Below are 13,722 nucleotides of genomic sequence, written 5' to 3'. Positions count from 1 at the left end.
TTTGTAATTTCCCCTAGAATCTGTCATGTTGTTTCTCAGTCCCCAGTGGTGTGTTCACAGCTGCTCTCAGTCCCCTGTGAATATCATTGATGTGCTGCTTATTTCCCCTTCCAGGTAATTAATGAGTAGATTTAACAAGATTAGACCTTAAAATCCTGCTGGTATCCAAGTAACCTTCCTCCAACTGCAGTATGTTTTTGTTTATTTAGCCTATATAAAGCGTTTATTCCTGGAGCCCTCTGAAGAATTATAATAGGAAATAGTGCATGTATGCCTGGAATGCCAGAAAATGGAATTAAGAAAAGAACCTTTGCTGCGTAGAGCATAAGGAAATCTTGAAATTGGTCTGTGCACTTTCTATGTGGATATATAAAAAAAAAAAAAAAAAAAAAAAAAAAAAAAAAAAAAGAGGGGGGAGGACAGACTAAGCTACATAAAGACTATTTCTGAATCATGTATTACACCACTGTAATGTCTCCACTTTTCTGCCACAGCAGCCTGCTCTTAGCCCCCTCTAAAATGAAGTAACTTTTCTTACATGGTGACAGATACTTGAAACATGACAATTTAAAGTCTAAGCTAATGGTACTCAGTATCTCATTAATACTGCTTCTTCTGTGGCCTAAACTACACTTCAGTAAGAAAATGACAGTAGCAACATCAATTTCAAGGTGTCTGGACTTTTTTTTCTTCTTTCTCCTTTGGAGCTTTGCCCAAGGATAGTATGTGTTTGCATGTTGTCTGTATTTACCGTGGCTTTACGTGGAAGATTCTAGGACAGCTAATGCATTTGGAGACAGTTGCAATTCTCAGTTGTTCAGTAGGGCAGGTTATCCTGATTTCTTTGTTGTCTAGGTCCAGGTCCTCTATAAGCATTAATCAATGCAACACACAATGTACTGTATTTAGTCCCAAATATCAGCAGTAGGTACGGTGCTGTTGGCAGCTCTTTGCCCTTTGTGACCCTTAAAAGAAGAAAATACTTCTGCGATTGTGTGCTTCCTATTCCTGAAGGCCTCCATTGCAGGAATAGTGTATATGTAAGAAATCTTCCTATCCTGAGCATCTTTCACGCTGAGCTCAGGAACCGCTCTTAAGGTACACAGAAAGGACTACGCAGTATTCAAAAAATAACCGTTTTCCCATTTGGCCTGTGGAGAGTAACGGGTGTGTTGTGGGAACTTGGTACCCCCGGAGCTGTGGTGTTAGAGAGAATATGCCCTCTGTTGTGGAGAGAATACACCTTTATGCGGCTTGTGCTGGCCCCAGCTCCAAGAATTCACCCTAGTATTCATCCTAAAATGAGGATTCGATAAAGACACTTATTAACTTTGAGACATTAGCTGGGAAATTCTAAATAAGGTTATTTACAGAGAAAATTCGGGGGCAGGGTGACTGTCTCTAGGTAGTGTTCAGATAGAGATGAGCTGTCTCTAGCTAGCATTTAAATACAAGATTTACAAGATTTTTGCTTATCTGTCAGGCATATATGTGTAGCTGAAATAGAAAACTGCCCGAACAAAGTGCTTTCTGGTGAGAGAATAGCCATACACTCCAGAACAACAACAAAAAACATTCACAAAGAGCAGAGTTAGTAATTCATAACAAACAGTTGAGTTGGATTAAAGTGATGTATTTTCCTAAGGCTGCCCAATTGATGGCTATAAGCTGAATCCACAGCGGTGAAAAATGCTGACAGATAAGCTTAAACAATTACGCTGAGGCCTGTGGACTGCTGGGATTGCCTGAAGATGACCGGCAGTCCCTTTTAAAATTGTGTTTTATTTGAATGTATTTGCTTTTGGACGGCGCGGGAAGAGGGGAGGTGAGAGATAGGGAGGTGTCAGCCCGGCAGCTCAGAAACCAGCGGATTGGGTAGCCGCTTCCTGGAGCAGCGTGAGCTGGCTCGGTGCCACGCTCCTCGGCTGCGCTGCGCCGCGCCGTGCGGGATGGGGGCGGCTGGCGCACAGCTGTACCTAGCAGTGGGGTGCGCAACCCGGTGTCGCCGCTCCATGGGACTGCGGCAGGATGTTCTGCCTGAAAGGTGAGCGGGTGCCACGGAAAACGCCGCTCCGCGCGGGCCTTTCCGGCTGGGCTGCGTCGCTTGGTAGAGGAGGGTCTTTTAGTATTGAAATGTAATCCTTTATTTTTTTTTTCCTCCTCCTCAAAAAAAAGCTTATTCAGTGCATTAATGAGAGATGGTATGAATTCACGGCTCCTTTTGTTCTGGCAAGCAGGAAGCAGGAGCCTCGCTGCCCGGCTGCAGTCCTTGAGGAAGGCACACGACTGCGAGGCAGACAAAAGGACGAGCTCGCTCTGTGTGTGTGTGTCTGTGTGTGTGCACGTGTCATGTATGCCAGGGGCTGTTTGCAGAGGGACATTTCAAACAGGGGGAACTCCTGGAGTGGTTTACTATGTGAAGCATCTTCCCTGGTGATACTGCGCTGTGACCCTGTTCAGCCCATATCCCGATTCAGTTATGCTCCCGTTTGCATGGGATGTTGTGGCATGCCCAGAGAAGAGAGTAAGACTGGTTGTGTTGCAGTAACGCAGATGCTTAGCAGAAACTCCTGTGGCTCTGCTAGCTGGTACTTGTTCTCCTTTAGAGAAGGTGCAGAGTTCTAGTGACAGTAAGAGTTGTCAAGGCAGAAGGGGAGTGTTTAGTTTTGTTTTTAATTCCTAAAAATGCATTTCTGAAACTAAAATGCCAGGAAAAGCTTGTTGTTTTTGTTTGACATCTGTATTCCTGTTTTTATTTGAAATTGGTGTTGCTGCTGTTATTTTCTTACTGAAGGGTAGTTGCTGAAAAGCTGACAGCAGAGAGCCGTTGTAAGGAGCAGCTTAGGAGTTTGTGTTTAAAAAAAAAAAAATTCCTGGGAAGGGATAGCAATAAGGTTAAATACATGACTGCTTACCAGTCCCTTCCTCAGAATGCATTGTTATTCTCTCAAAGTTGCTTCAAAATGTGACTATGTTTACTCTACTAATAGCTGTAACTTGTGAAAAGATCACGCTAAAGATCTGGGTACAAGTTGCGAGCCATAAATTTGACAGGGAAGAAGATTCCTCTCCGCCGAATTTTAGACTGATGAAGCTGCGTTCATAGATAAAGCCTTAATGAATTGCACAGCACAATTTTACTATGTATTGGTTGGTCTCTGCTGCTGTGTACACAGTTAAAAAACCACCACATTTAAAACTTTTTAACTGCAGGGCAAGAGCTTGTCAGTTCCTGACGCGCACAGTTTCAAGGATGACTGGAATTTAGAAACAAAGAAAAACAGAACTTTTTTAAGAGTTAACTTAGAGAAGGAGGATAGAAATTACTGTTTAAACAAAGAGTGTAACAGGTAAAATTTTTCAAGTGATTTGAGTAGCTGCACAGCTGTTGAGACTGAGGCTCCTGTGATCATCGAGAGATTTCTTAGCACCTAATTCACTTTCAGGGAAGTTTTTTCAAATTTCTGGTGCCTTTTCTGTCCAGATAAGAGAAGTTGCTAGTTACAAGGCAAAAACCCTTCTTAAGGCTATGCTTCGAAGTGGTAGAGTTATTAGTTTTATTGGATAGCAGTGTATTATGTGGTTGTTGTGTTTTAATTTTTTCTTAGATTTACATGCACTTGTACTTTTTGCTCTCATTCACTGTGGTTTTGCACAATTTTATTACATTGTAGGAGACCTCTCTCCACCTTAAGGAGCAAAAGTTATTGTATATGATATTGTTAACTTTTTGTATTTAAAATTATCCTGAAATATTCACTGGGGAGGGGGCTATCGTTGATTTTTACCTTGAATATGAGAAGGAGAAAAGTCCTTATGCACCAGTTCTTTCATTGACTTGACAGTAGCTTGTGCAGAGGAGGAGTTATTGGTTTCTGAAGCAGTAGCGTGTGTTTGTCTGGCAGATACTGTTTTTGTGTTGGTTCTGCACACACTGGAAGGAGGAGTGTAGTTACTTGTATGCTGCTTTGGCTGTAGTTGTGCCGCGGGGGGTTTCTCAGCCTGGCTGTGCTCTTGCGGAGGTGAATCAGGCCCTCGTTTGCGTGCAGATCAGGTCAGTGCCTTCAGTGGATGTGGATGCGTTGGGTGCGCATACATGTGGCGATGAAATCCCCGCTCTAACCCTTGGGCTCCTCGTAGCTTTGGAGGCCTGGCCATGGAGCTGGCACGCCTGGCATTTTTCTTTCCAGGCTGCCGTTTGCGTTCCCTTTGCCCTGGTCCTTACCATCAGCGAGGATCCTCTTGTCGCGGCGTCCTTCAGCGTCACCGTTAAAATGCTTGGGGAAAAGAGATAGCGCTGGGCACCTCTGCCCTCGTGCAGCCTGTGGCCCCAGATACAGCTGCTCCGAGGCTGATGTGAGGTCTCCAGCGCCAAGGTACCCCATGGCTCCTGTGCTGAAACGTCCCACCTGGCATGTTCGCTGAGATCACCCCCCTTGTTTGAACCTTAACCCATACTGGTGTTTGATCAAAGCTGGGCGTCTGCAGATGTAGGGCAGAAGAGGCAATGCTGCTTAATTGTCCTAGGTATTTTGAATCAAGGTGATGCAAATGAAAGATTTAAATCTGTTTTATTCTACGAGTTAATTCCTAGAAGGGTCATGAGCCTCGGTAGTTTGGCATGTGCTGACACATGAGCTCACGTTTCTGTGATATCTGGAGTTTTTCTTTGGTTCATAGTTTTTGTGGAAGGAAAATAGTGCCAAGAAATGCTGTAAAACAAGCATGTGCACTTACTGCTTGCCTGCACTTGGGAAGTATTTTCCATCCTTGCTTGTCTTACAACTGTGGATTTGAGGGAAGTCTCTTATACTAATAATAGCAAGAAGTTATGATAGAAGCTATCCGTGAAGAATCCCAGGCATGTGCTGCTTGCTCCCTAGAGAAGAGTTCCATGATAAAAATGCAGATTTTTTTTTATTTATTTTTTTTAGAAGATCACGGGCCTGCTCACCAGTTGTCTCATGTGTTCTGTGCATGTAAGGACATTCCTCGGATTCTTTTCTTGGCAGTGTTCTCATAAAATATCCAATGTTTGGAATCAGAAACAGATTTTCTCTGATGTCTTAAAATAAATACCTTTTCCAAGTTGAGCTAGGCAAGCAAAAATTTGTACGTAGAGTTGCTTTTTTCATTTTTATGTTTTAGCTTTTTTTTCATACAACAAGCAGCCAAAATGAGGGAGGAGGAGACTTGTAGTAATTTAAATGAAGAAATCTCTCAAACTGAAGATTCCTTGCAGAATGTGTTTAGTTTAAAAACTAGAGAAAGCAGCTGATAGATTGTGTGGTATTTGTTCCTCTGACTCCATTCTTTCTTTCTTTTTTTTTTTTTTATTTCTATCTCAGAGTTCTGTGTCATCACTATTGGACTTGCGAGTCAACCCGTTCTTTCTGTAGCTTATGTTGTGTGCCATGCGCATTATTTCAATAGTGCAGTAAATTTGAGGACATCTCACCTGAAATTCTTCAAAATATAAAGAAGTTTGAACAAATGCAGTAGGTTAGTTCACGTTTTGATAACAGAAGATACAGATCTTGTGGTTATATATGAGTGGCCTGAACTTTACTTGCTTTTATCTTGAAATCAATTTATTGCCTTTTGTCTCCCTCATGCCTCTTAGTCTCGGTTCTAAAGCTCTAGGTGGAAACAACCTGTGGGTATAAGGTAAACTGGTTAACATTCAGCATTTACTTTGTTTATAGTAGAATGGCATGATACTTGACAAGATCAGCACAGTCCCTCAGAATTAAGTAACAAGAATGTGATTTAGTTAATAAATCTACTTCTGTAAGAATAGGTCTTGCTATTTTTCTTCCTTTTCTTCTGTGTTTTACAGAGTTGCTCCTTCTGCTGTGCTTTTCTCAGTAGGTTTTCTTTGCCTATTCTTGTCCCTGTTCAAATTAATCACCACTTGGTTAATCTCTGATTTGGTCTGCCACTCTCTTTTTATCCAGAGCAGAACTCTTCACATAGATGTAACTTTTAGAACCAAACTGGGTGAATTTTTGAGATGGCAGCAGAATAACAGGTCTGTTAAACATGGTATATCTATATGCTATGAAAGAAATCAGTGTTTACTTAATTACTGAAGAGATTTTAGTGTTTAAAATTCTTTAAACTTGTTGGCTGAAGAACAATGTTGTCATCTTCCACTGAAAAAAGGAGAGGTATAGAGGTGACGAAAGATATGTATGTGGCTAAGCATGTCCAGAGCATCTGGCACAGAACTGGCCTCTTTATGGGAAAAGGCAATGAATGCCAAAGGGAGAAGGAATTGCTTGTAACAGTACCAGGATTTATGGAATAAAATTGAACGTAATGAAAGGAAGATTAGAGCTTTGGATAATAAATTCTCACTGAAACTAGTCAGGTGCAGAAATTGTATTTTATCTAGAATCTTGAAGAGTATTTCTTTTTTCTTTTTCTGTTAAGTAGCATTCAGATGCTCCAGCTAAGGTTGTGGTTGTGTTGGGTAATGTTCACATGAGCACTAAGTAATACACAGTTTCTGCTTGGAAGAAGTTACAATCCAAATATATTGGAAGGAATTTTACTGGAAGGAGGGCAGCATATATAGAAGCAAAGTGAATTTCCAGAGGTAGCAGAGTAATTTGTTGGCTGAGCCAAGGCCGTGCTTACACTTCCTCTGCCCTTTCTTTCTGGAGTCTGTCTGTAGCAGATGGGGCAAACAGAAACTGCAGAGAGTACTTGTGCCATGACAACCGATTAGGGAAGAGTTTCATTCCCCAGCTCCAGTTTCTGTGATTTAGAGATTGCCTGTAAATACATTTGCTCACCACATTGTGCAAGTGTGTTGCTACAGTCCTTGGAATTGTTTTGTTTGCCTGCCCCTGCAGAGCCCACCAAATGGCACAGGCGCAGAACCTGCAAAATGAATGCCTATTGTTTTGCGCGTTTTTCTTTTTCTTTTTTTGGTAATAGGACAGGGTGTAGGCACATATTTTTTCCGTTAAATTTTTAAGAACAGTAATGGCAGTGGGTGAAGCTAGGCAGAATTTAATCAGGCACTAGATAAAAATCTCTTCCTGCAGGTATGCTGGCCTTTCTCAGGGCACATGGGTCTTTCACCCAGATACACAGGGTGAAATTCACCCCAAAATGATACTGTGACAAAGCAAGTTGTATAGCTTTAGCTGTGAAATCAGTTAGTATTGAATGTCTCCTTCAGTCAATCTTTAATGTGGGTCAGGAAAGACTTCTGTATGGGCCTAGCTTTCTGTATTTGAATTGATCCTGTGCTTTTTAAATGCAGTCCAGTATAAATACACACAGACAAAAATATTTGATCCTTGTAGTCCATTAGTTTACTCAGGTGATGGTGTTCCCAGTCTTTAAGACTCTGTGAAAATTGACTTGCCTACTGTCACAACTGTATAACCAACACATAGCCTTTCCTTTCACTCCAGTTTTACTCTCACATGAGCATTTAACGCATGTTCTGCCTCCCTGCCCTATGTTTGGGAACATGTTCTTTATCGCTGGCTGCAGCAGGAGCCGTTTGCACAATTTGCACTGTACTGCAACCATGAAGGGGAACTAATGGTAAATGAACCATAGGTAGAAAGATTTGCTGCTGTTTTCTTTGACCTGCTAATATTTGGGTTTAAACAATATCTATTAACCTTCCCCCTGCCCCATCTGGAGGACTGTGAGCACAATACAGATGGAGACTGTTGTGCCACTCAGTAGTAGAGGGCAGTGAATTTCTGTCAAATGGCAGAGAGAAGTCAACACTTAATTTTAAAAGAGCAAAGCACGCAGGCTACAGAATATTAAAACGTATGAAACAGAAGTAGTGTGCACAGCTGATTGGATTCGTAAGTATTGAAAGAATTCAGTGCTGAAGTGGTCACTGAACAGCATGCACATACTTGGAACCTATAAATATTTTCACGCGTTTTTCAATGGTTTAAGCTTAATAATTCACATTGCTGGAGTACAGCATTACCAGATTTGTACTGTCTCTGCTAGTCACTCTTTTGCACTGGATTTTCTTTCACCTCCCCTGCCTCTCAGCAGCACTTGTGCAGAAGACTGGTGTTACTTCTGGGGAAATGCCATAAACTTTTATCAAATGGGAGACCTGTTTTCTGTGAAACCATATTGCCCTGTGCTAAGAGGTGGACATATTTTCAATTCTTTCATTCACAGCTGTGATTTTGCCAGCAGTTAATGGCTGGCTAAATGTTCTATAATTATCTGAGGCATCTTGATCGTCTTTTTTAATACTGTCCCAGTGTCGTCTCACTTCCAGCCCAGTAGAGCATCCCACTTTTTCTTAGCTATATTAAAAAAAAAATTCAGAAAATGTTTCTGGCAGTTGCAGTTCTTATGTGAGTTAGCTGGACCTTCAGACTTTCAAATACTTTTAATTTAATCGCTGGTCTTCGGCAGAGGAATTACAAAAGTGTAGCTTGTTTAGTCTAGCTGTTAGCTTTGGAGGTAAGTATCACAAGGAGGGAGGAAACCTGTTTAACTTAAAGGGCAGTATTGGCACAAGATGAATGGTTATGAGTAAGTTCAGAATTAATTGAAGTCGACATTAAAAGGTTACAGATCATCCAAGGAGGGAAGTTGTGGAAGAGACTTTCAAACAGGACAATGTGGACAAAGAATTGTTTTTAAGATGCTTCTTTATAAGTTGTTGAGAGGGGTTAAGTTAGAATTCCAGGAGCTGGGAAATGAAGGCTGCGACTGAGGTTGTTCAGGTTATATGGAGGTTTGGAGACTGGATTGCATTTGTATTTTATTTATGTTGTATTGATCCCATGTTTAAGTGCTTCTGTTTGGCCAACTGTGAGGACCAGGAAGAATTCTTCTTAAATTTAACATATAATAATGGCTTTTGAAGCTTCTTTTCATTCTGTTCTGAAGTATTGGAGACTGCCCGCAGGGAACACAGTGCGAGGGACAGGGTGTATTGCAGGTCCTTGGGGCATCAGCCTCCCACAGGTGTGTCCTGCTCACCCTTATCCTTCCCGTTAAACCCAGCCACACATACTGCTGAGGAGGAAAGTGTCTCACAAGCTCGGAATGGTCAGGACTGCTGGCCTTTTCCTGTCTTCTTCCAGCTTTGGGTGTGCTCCACCCTCTTTAGGAGTTTTATTTTACAATTTTCCTGCTTTTACAGGGACCTCAGATACTGCTGACATCCTTCAGTTTTCTCTTGCTCTTTTCCTGTGACACACTATAGTTATATATGTGGTAAGAAACTGTGGTGTCTTACTGTAGGCTGCTTGTTATCTGGTCTTTCTTGGCCTGTGAATCCTCCTAACCCAGATATCTATTGTAAAGCTGTTCTTCACAGCACAGCATCCTATCCGCTTTCTACTTCTGATTTTTAATCCACTCCCATTCTAATTTAAACTGTTTAACTGCTGAAACCTTATGATAAACAAGAGTTTTAGCCACATTTCATAGTGAAGACAAGGACTAATAGTTGTGCTGAAGCGAAGCTTCCCTCAGTGCCGGTGGTGGAAACCTGCTCTTTAGGAGGGGAACGTGCTTTCCATCTCAGTCACAAAATCTTGTATTATTTTGTGCATGTTTTAGCCTTAAGAGAATTCCTCTCTCTTTAACGTGCTTATGTAGGATAAAAAAGCATGAAGCCTAAGTAATGAGGAAAACCCAGGTTTTTCCTCCATTCATTATGAAGGTCAACCAGTTGGATACTCTTGCCTGAAGGCTTAATTTGCCGGGAGGTTTGTGTTAAATAAATTGGAGGAAAGCTTTTCCCTGTCTGAATGCACAAACACATCCTTCTTTAGTTAGTCAGGTTTGCTTTTTGTTGTCACATTTTCCTACTTCAGATGGGAATTCAGGATCACAATGAGGTTTTTGTTGCTGGCAACCAGGAGAACATAGTTTGTGCAGCACCCTGTGGAGAGATGTCCTTCCTCAGGCAAATCAGGTGCCTGCTGGAAAACAGGCAGAGAGTGGAAACTCCAAGTCCTTGTTGAGGAAGAAGGATGTGAGGCTTGGTTTTAAACTCTTCATCTTACAGATAGAGTGCTGGGAGGAAGGCTGAGGCTCGAAGTGGGAACACGCATGGAGTAAAGTAAGCTGTGGAGTATGTGTGGAAGCATGTTAATGCCTTAATTAGAATTTAAAAAATGAAATACATTTTTTTCATGCTTGTGATATAGCTGTGTTTTGAGAAGTTTGTTAGGTCACTTTTGTTCACCTTTCCTTTGCAGAAGAGTAAACTAAAAAAAATAAATGAAAGCTCTTAAGTTGTCCACGTTTATTTATTGCCTTCTGAAGGTTTTGAAAGGAGCACCATTCAGTGACATGGAGTTGCTCCTTACTTAACTCCATTCCTGTGTGTGGATGTTGGGAGATTTCTATGTGGGAACAGCAATCCTTGGCAGGATTGAGGCCAAGTATTTAAGAATATATTAAAAATACAAGAAATGATTTTTTTCCTGCATAATTGATGTTTGGAAGCCAGTTTTTGATTTATTCAAAGCTGTATTTTCCTCAATCTTGTGCATGTGCATTTGTATTGTTATGGCTGTCTGCGTGCTCTGCTTGGGTGTGACTGGCGAGCACATTGCCATTGCCTAGTAGCTGTTCAGGCGATTGCTGTCATAAGATATGTTTGACCCTATTGGGTCAAACAGTTTGTATCTCCAAGCTGAAGAACTTTGGTTTTTTTGTTGTTATTTAGCTAAAGCAGGGTATTCTGATGATAGGATTCTGCATAAGCATGAGCTCATTTGGGTACGTGTGCAAATCGTTTCACGTGTGCAAAAGATTTACAAATATTATTTTAAGTAATAAAAACTCCACAGTTTTATAATTTTAACAGAGAGAATTTGATTAGACAGTATGATGAAAGTATGAAAATTCAGGGTTCTGAAGGTAGGATGCCTACATCGAAGTAAATAACTGCTGTGAGCTGACATTGCTTGAATAATTCTAAAGGTCTTTTTTAATGGATTAAAATGTCTCCTTTGGTTTCTTCTTAAAATGTTGTAACTGAAATATCTTTTTACTTTTAGATTTTAACATATCAAAACACCCCAAATAATCCAAGCTTGCAGGCCAAGACCAATGACAGAGGCAGTTTTTCTGTGACTGAGGATGCCAAATGGTTACCATTTTATGCGAGTTCCTGCTAGTAACAAAGCTGAAATTATAGAAGGAGAATTTCTAATGGCAAGGTGTTGGCGACAGGACAGTGGCCATCCAAGACAGTACAAGCTGCGTAGTTTCAAGGTAGACTGTCTTAAATAACTGTACAATGGCAACTGATTGCTGCTCTGCAGGCTGTTGTGCAATTTGCTGTACTTCTGTATGCTTGCCTAACTGAGAAAAATTGAGATGCTTAATTTTACGCTTTTTTAATATTCTCTGACCCTGTCGTTTCTGTATAGCCCATATTTTAGAAAAGCTGTCTGGTTTGGTTTTCAGGAAGGTGGTGGCACAGATTAGTTTTACGTGTGAATTACTTGTGATTGTAGTGTTGTTGCAAGGATAGTAAAAGTATATATTTTTCATCTTTTTGAAATCTGAATGCTTTGGGCTTCAAGAAAACTGCTAACGCGTTTCAGAGCAAGCTTCTCATTTTGAAGAAAAGCAGCAAGTTGCTGTTTCTTTGTACTTCCTGGATTTTTAAAAACCATAGTTGGAAAACTTGGAAGGGGGCCAGCTATCCATCTGCTTCCATCTTCTCGTAATACTGTTGTAGTGGTTTGTGTTTAACCTGCTAGGGATTACGTGGGAATGTATTCTGCCTCGAAACTTTATCCACAAAACTGCTAGAAAGAACAGCTTGAGTTAGCCCCCCCTCACATCTTCATGTGACTCCAGCCTTTTTAATCTTTGGAGGAGTTACTGCAGAGAGGTATTTGTCCTCATGTTCCACCAGTAAGCTAGTATCTGGGGTTTCAAAGAATAAAAACAGTTACTTGATTTAATTTTAATTTGAAATATACCTGGGATATAGTAGATCCATAGCTTTTGAAGCAGAGCTTTCTGTTCTTGCTTTCTTGCATGATATAAAGTTGCATTCTGTTGTTTATTTTTTTGGAAAAAAAAATCCTTAATTCCACCTGTGTGAAGGTAAATGGATTGTAAACCTGTTTTGATTTCCTTATTGCTTCTCTTTTTAAAGGATTGTTTTCAAATCAGTTAATTTTACTTTTCCACTAAAATTTTTAAGCCTGTTCTTGAATCATCATTCTAATTTGTGTGTCCTTACTGTCATTCTTTTCTTTTTTAAAAAAAGGGGGGGGGGAGGGGGAGAGGAAAGGGTTTGGTCAAAATATATGTAAAAGTTGAGTGACTCCAGAATAGAAAAAGGTTCAGAACGATCCATTCAGCTTCAGATTTATTTTGATCAAGAGTCTGAGTAAAATAGATCCTGTCAGAATATATGTCAGGGGAAATAAACAGAAGCATGGATTTGAAGAATTTTGTATGTTTTCTATATTATTGTTTATGGTTTTGATATGGTCCATGTCATAAGTTAGACATTTTTGCACTATCCAGTCAGGATTTTTGAAGAGGAGGTCTTTCTCGGACACAACTGCATAAATCAACATCTGGGGAGATTAATCTAGAGGAGGACTTATTTTTTTGAGACTATTGTTTGGAATTTCAAGATTAATTTTACTTCTTGTTTTGCTAGTGAGCAGTCTAAAACTAATATCCATAGACAATTGGGTGTGTTAATTTGCATTCTCACTGTGGCAGGTCTGTAGACAGTTGGCCTTTCCAAATAATTTTGTGAAGCTCATTCATTTGACATACATTTTTTACAGAGCAGTAGATACAAATCTTAAGAAGGGGATTGGTAGACTGTGTAATGGCTGTAGCACCTCCAATTTAATTGTTTTGCTGGAAAATCAGGTACTGTGATTGTAGGAGCAGTTTATCTTCAACCAGTAGCTTTGTATCTGTATGAAACAGCAGGCCAGAAAGTTTGTTGTTGCAGGAACAAAAGTGATAGATCAGTAAGAGCTGAGAGGAGGAACAACTGTATTATTATGAGTTTTCTTTAAAAACCCTGAATGTACTACTGACACTGAAAATTTGCATCTGTATATATTATTGATCCCTGGACTCAAGAAGAACATTCTTAGGGTGTGATTTGATTTTTGGACTGAAAAGCTGCTGTTTTGGACTGCTCCTCATTAGCTTAATCTTTCCATGGTAGTGGGTGAATTTTTTTTGGTCATTACTCTTTCCAGTGGAATTTGATGCATTCCTCCACCATGATCTGTAAATTCAAGAGTTTACTTACTCTTTTTAGAAAGCCTTTATGTGACCTGTTGTAAAGTATGTGGGCTGTATTTAGCCGTAATTCTCAAGAAATTAATCCTAACTGGCGTATCTTGTATAAATACGATTCTCAAGTAACTTGTGATGCTTCAGATTAAAAATTTTGTACTAAACCATCTGAGCTTAATGTGATGATATTTGATACAACATAGTGTTTAGTTCTTTGAAGATACTTTGCTGAGGCATAAGATTTCCTCAGGCTGGTGGCAGAAGCGTGCGACGATGTTACTTTCCTCATTATTTTTAAATGGCCAACAAATAAAGTCATCTTAGATTAAGCATGCGGTAAGGCTTGTGGAAGGTGTGTCTATATTAGCAAGGAGCATGCCACAGGAGGAGCGGAGCGGTGGTTGCTGAGGTCCCTGCAGCCACCACGCGGAGAGGGGCTTGGGGCTGGCCCTGGGACGGGTG

At 40.5% G+C, this 13,722-nt stretch overlaps 1 protein-coding gene across 9 annotated transcripts in view; it reads left to right on the top strand.

Moving 5' to 3' along the window:
* The window catches only part of NHSL1 (NHS like 1), a 187,003-nt gene that overhangs the window by 93,149 nt on the left and 80,132 nt on the right, over positions 1-13,722 (top strand). The window contains exon 1 of one of the 9 annotated variants that reach the window (XM_064509053.1): positions 1,822-2,044. The exons of the other annotated variants lie outside the window; for them this stretch is intronic. Coding sequence (XP_064365123.1) covers positions 2,029-2,044 — 16 coding nt within the window. The 5' untranslated portion in view covers positions 1,822-2,028. Of the gene's footprint in view, positions 1-1,821; positions 2,045-13,722 lie in introns of those variants that run through there. 9 annotated transcript variants of the gene reach the window in all.

The sequence above is a fragment of the Dromaius novaehollandiae genome, chromosome 3 (assembly GCF_036370855.1).
Source record: "Dromaius novaehollandiae isolate bDroNov1 chromosome 3, bDroNov1.hap1, whole genome shotgun sequence".
Taxonomy (NCBI): Eukaryota; Metazoa; Chordata; class Aves; order Casuariiformes; family Dromaiidae; genus Dromaius; species Dromaius novaehollandiae.
This window is presented reverse-complemented; position numbering and strand designations above follow the sequence as displayed.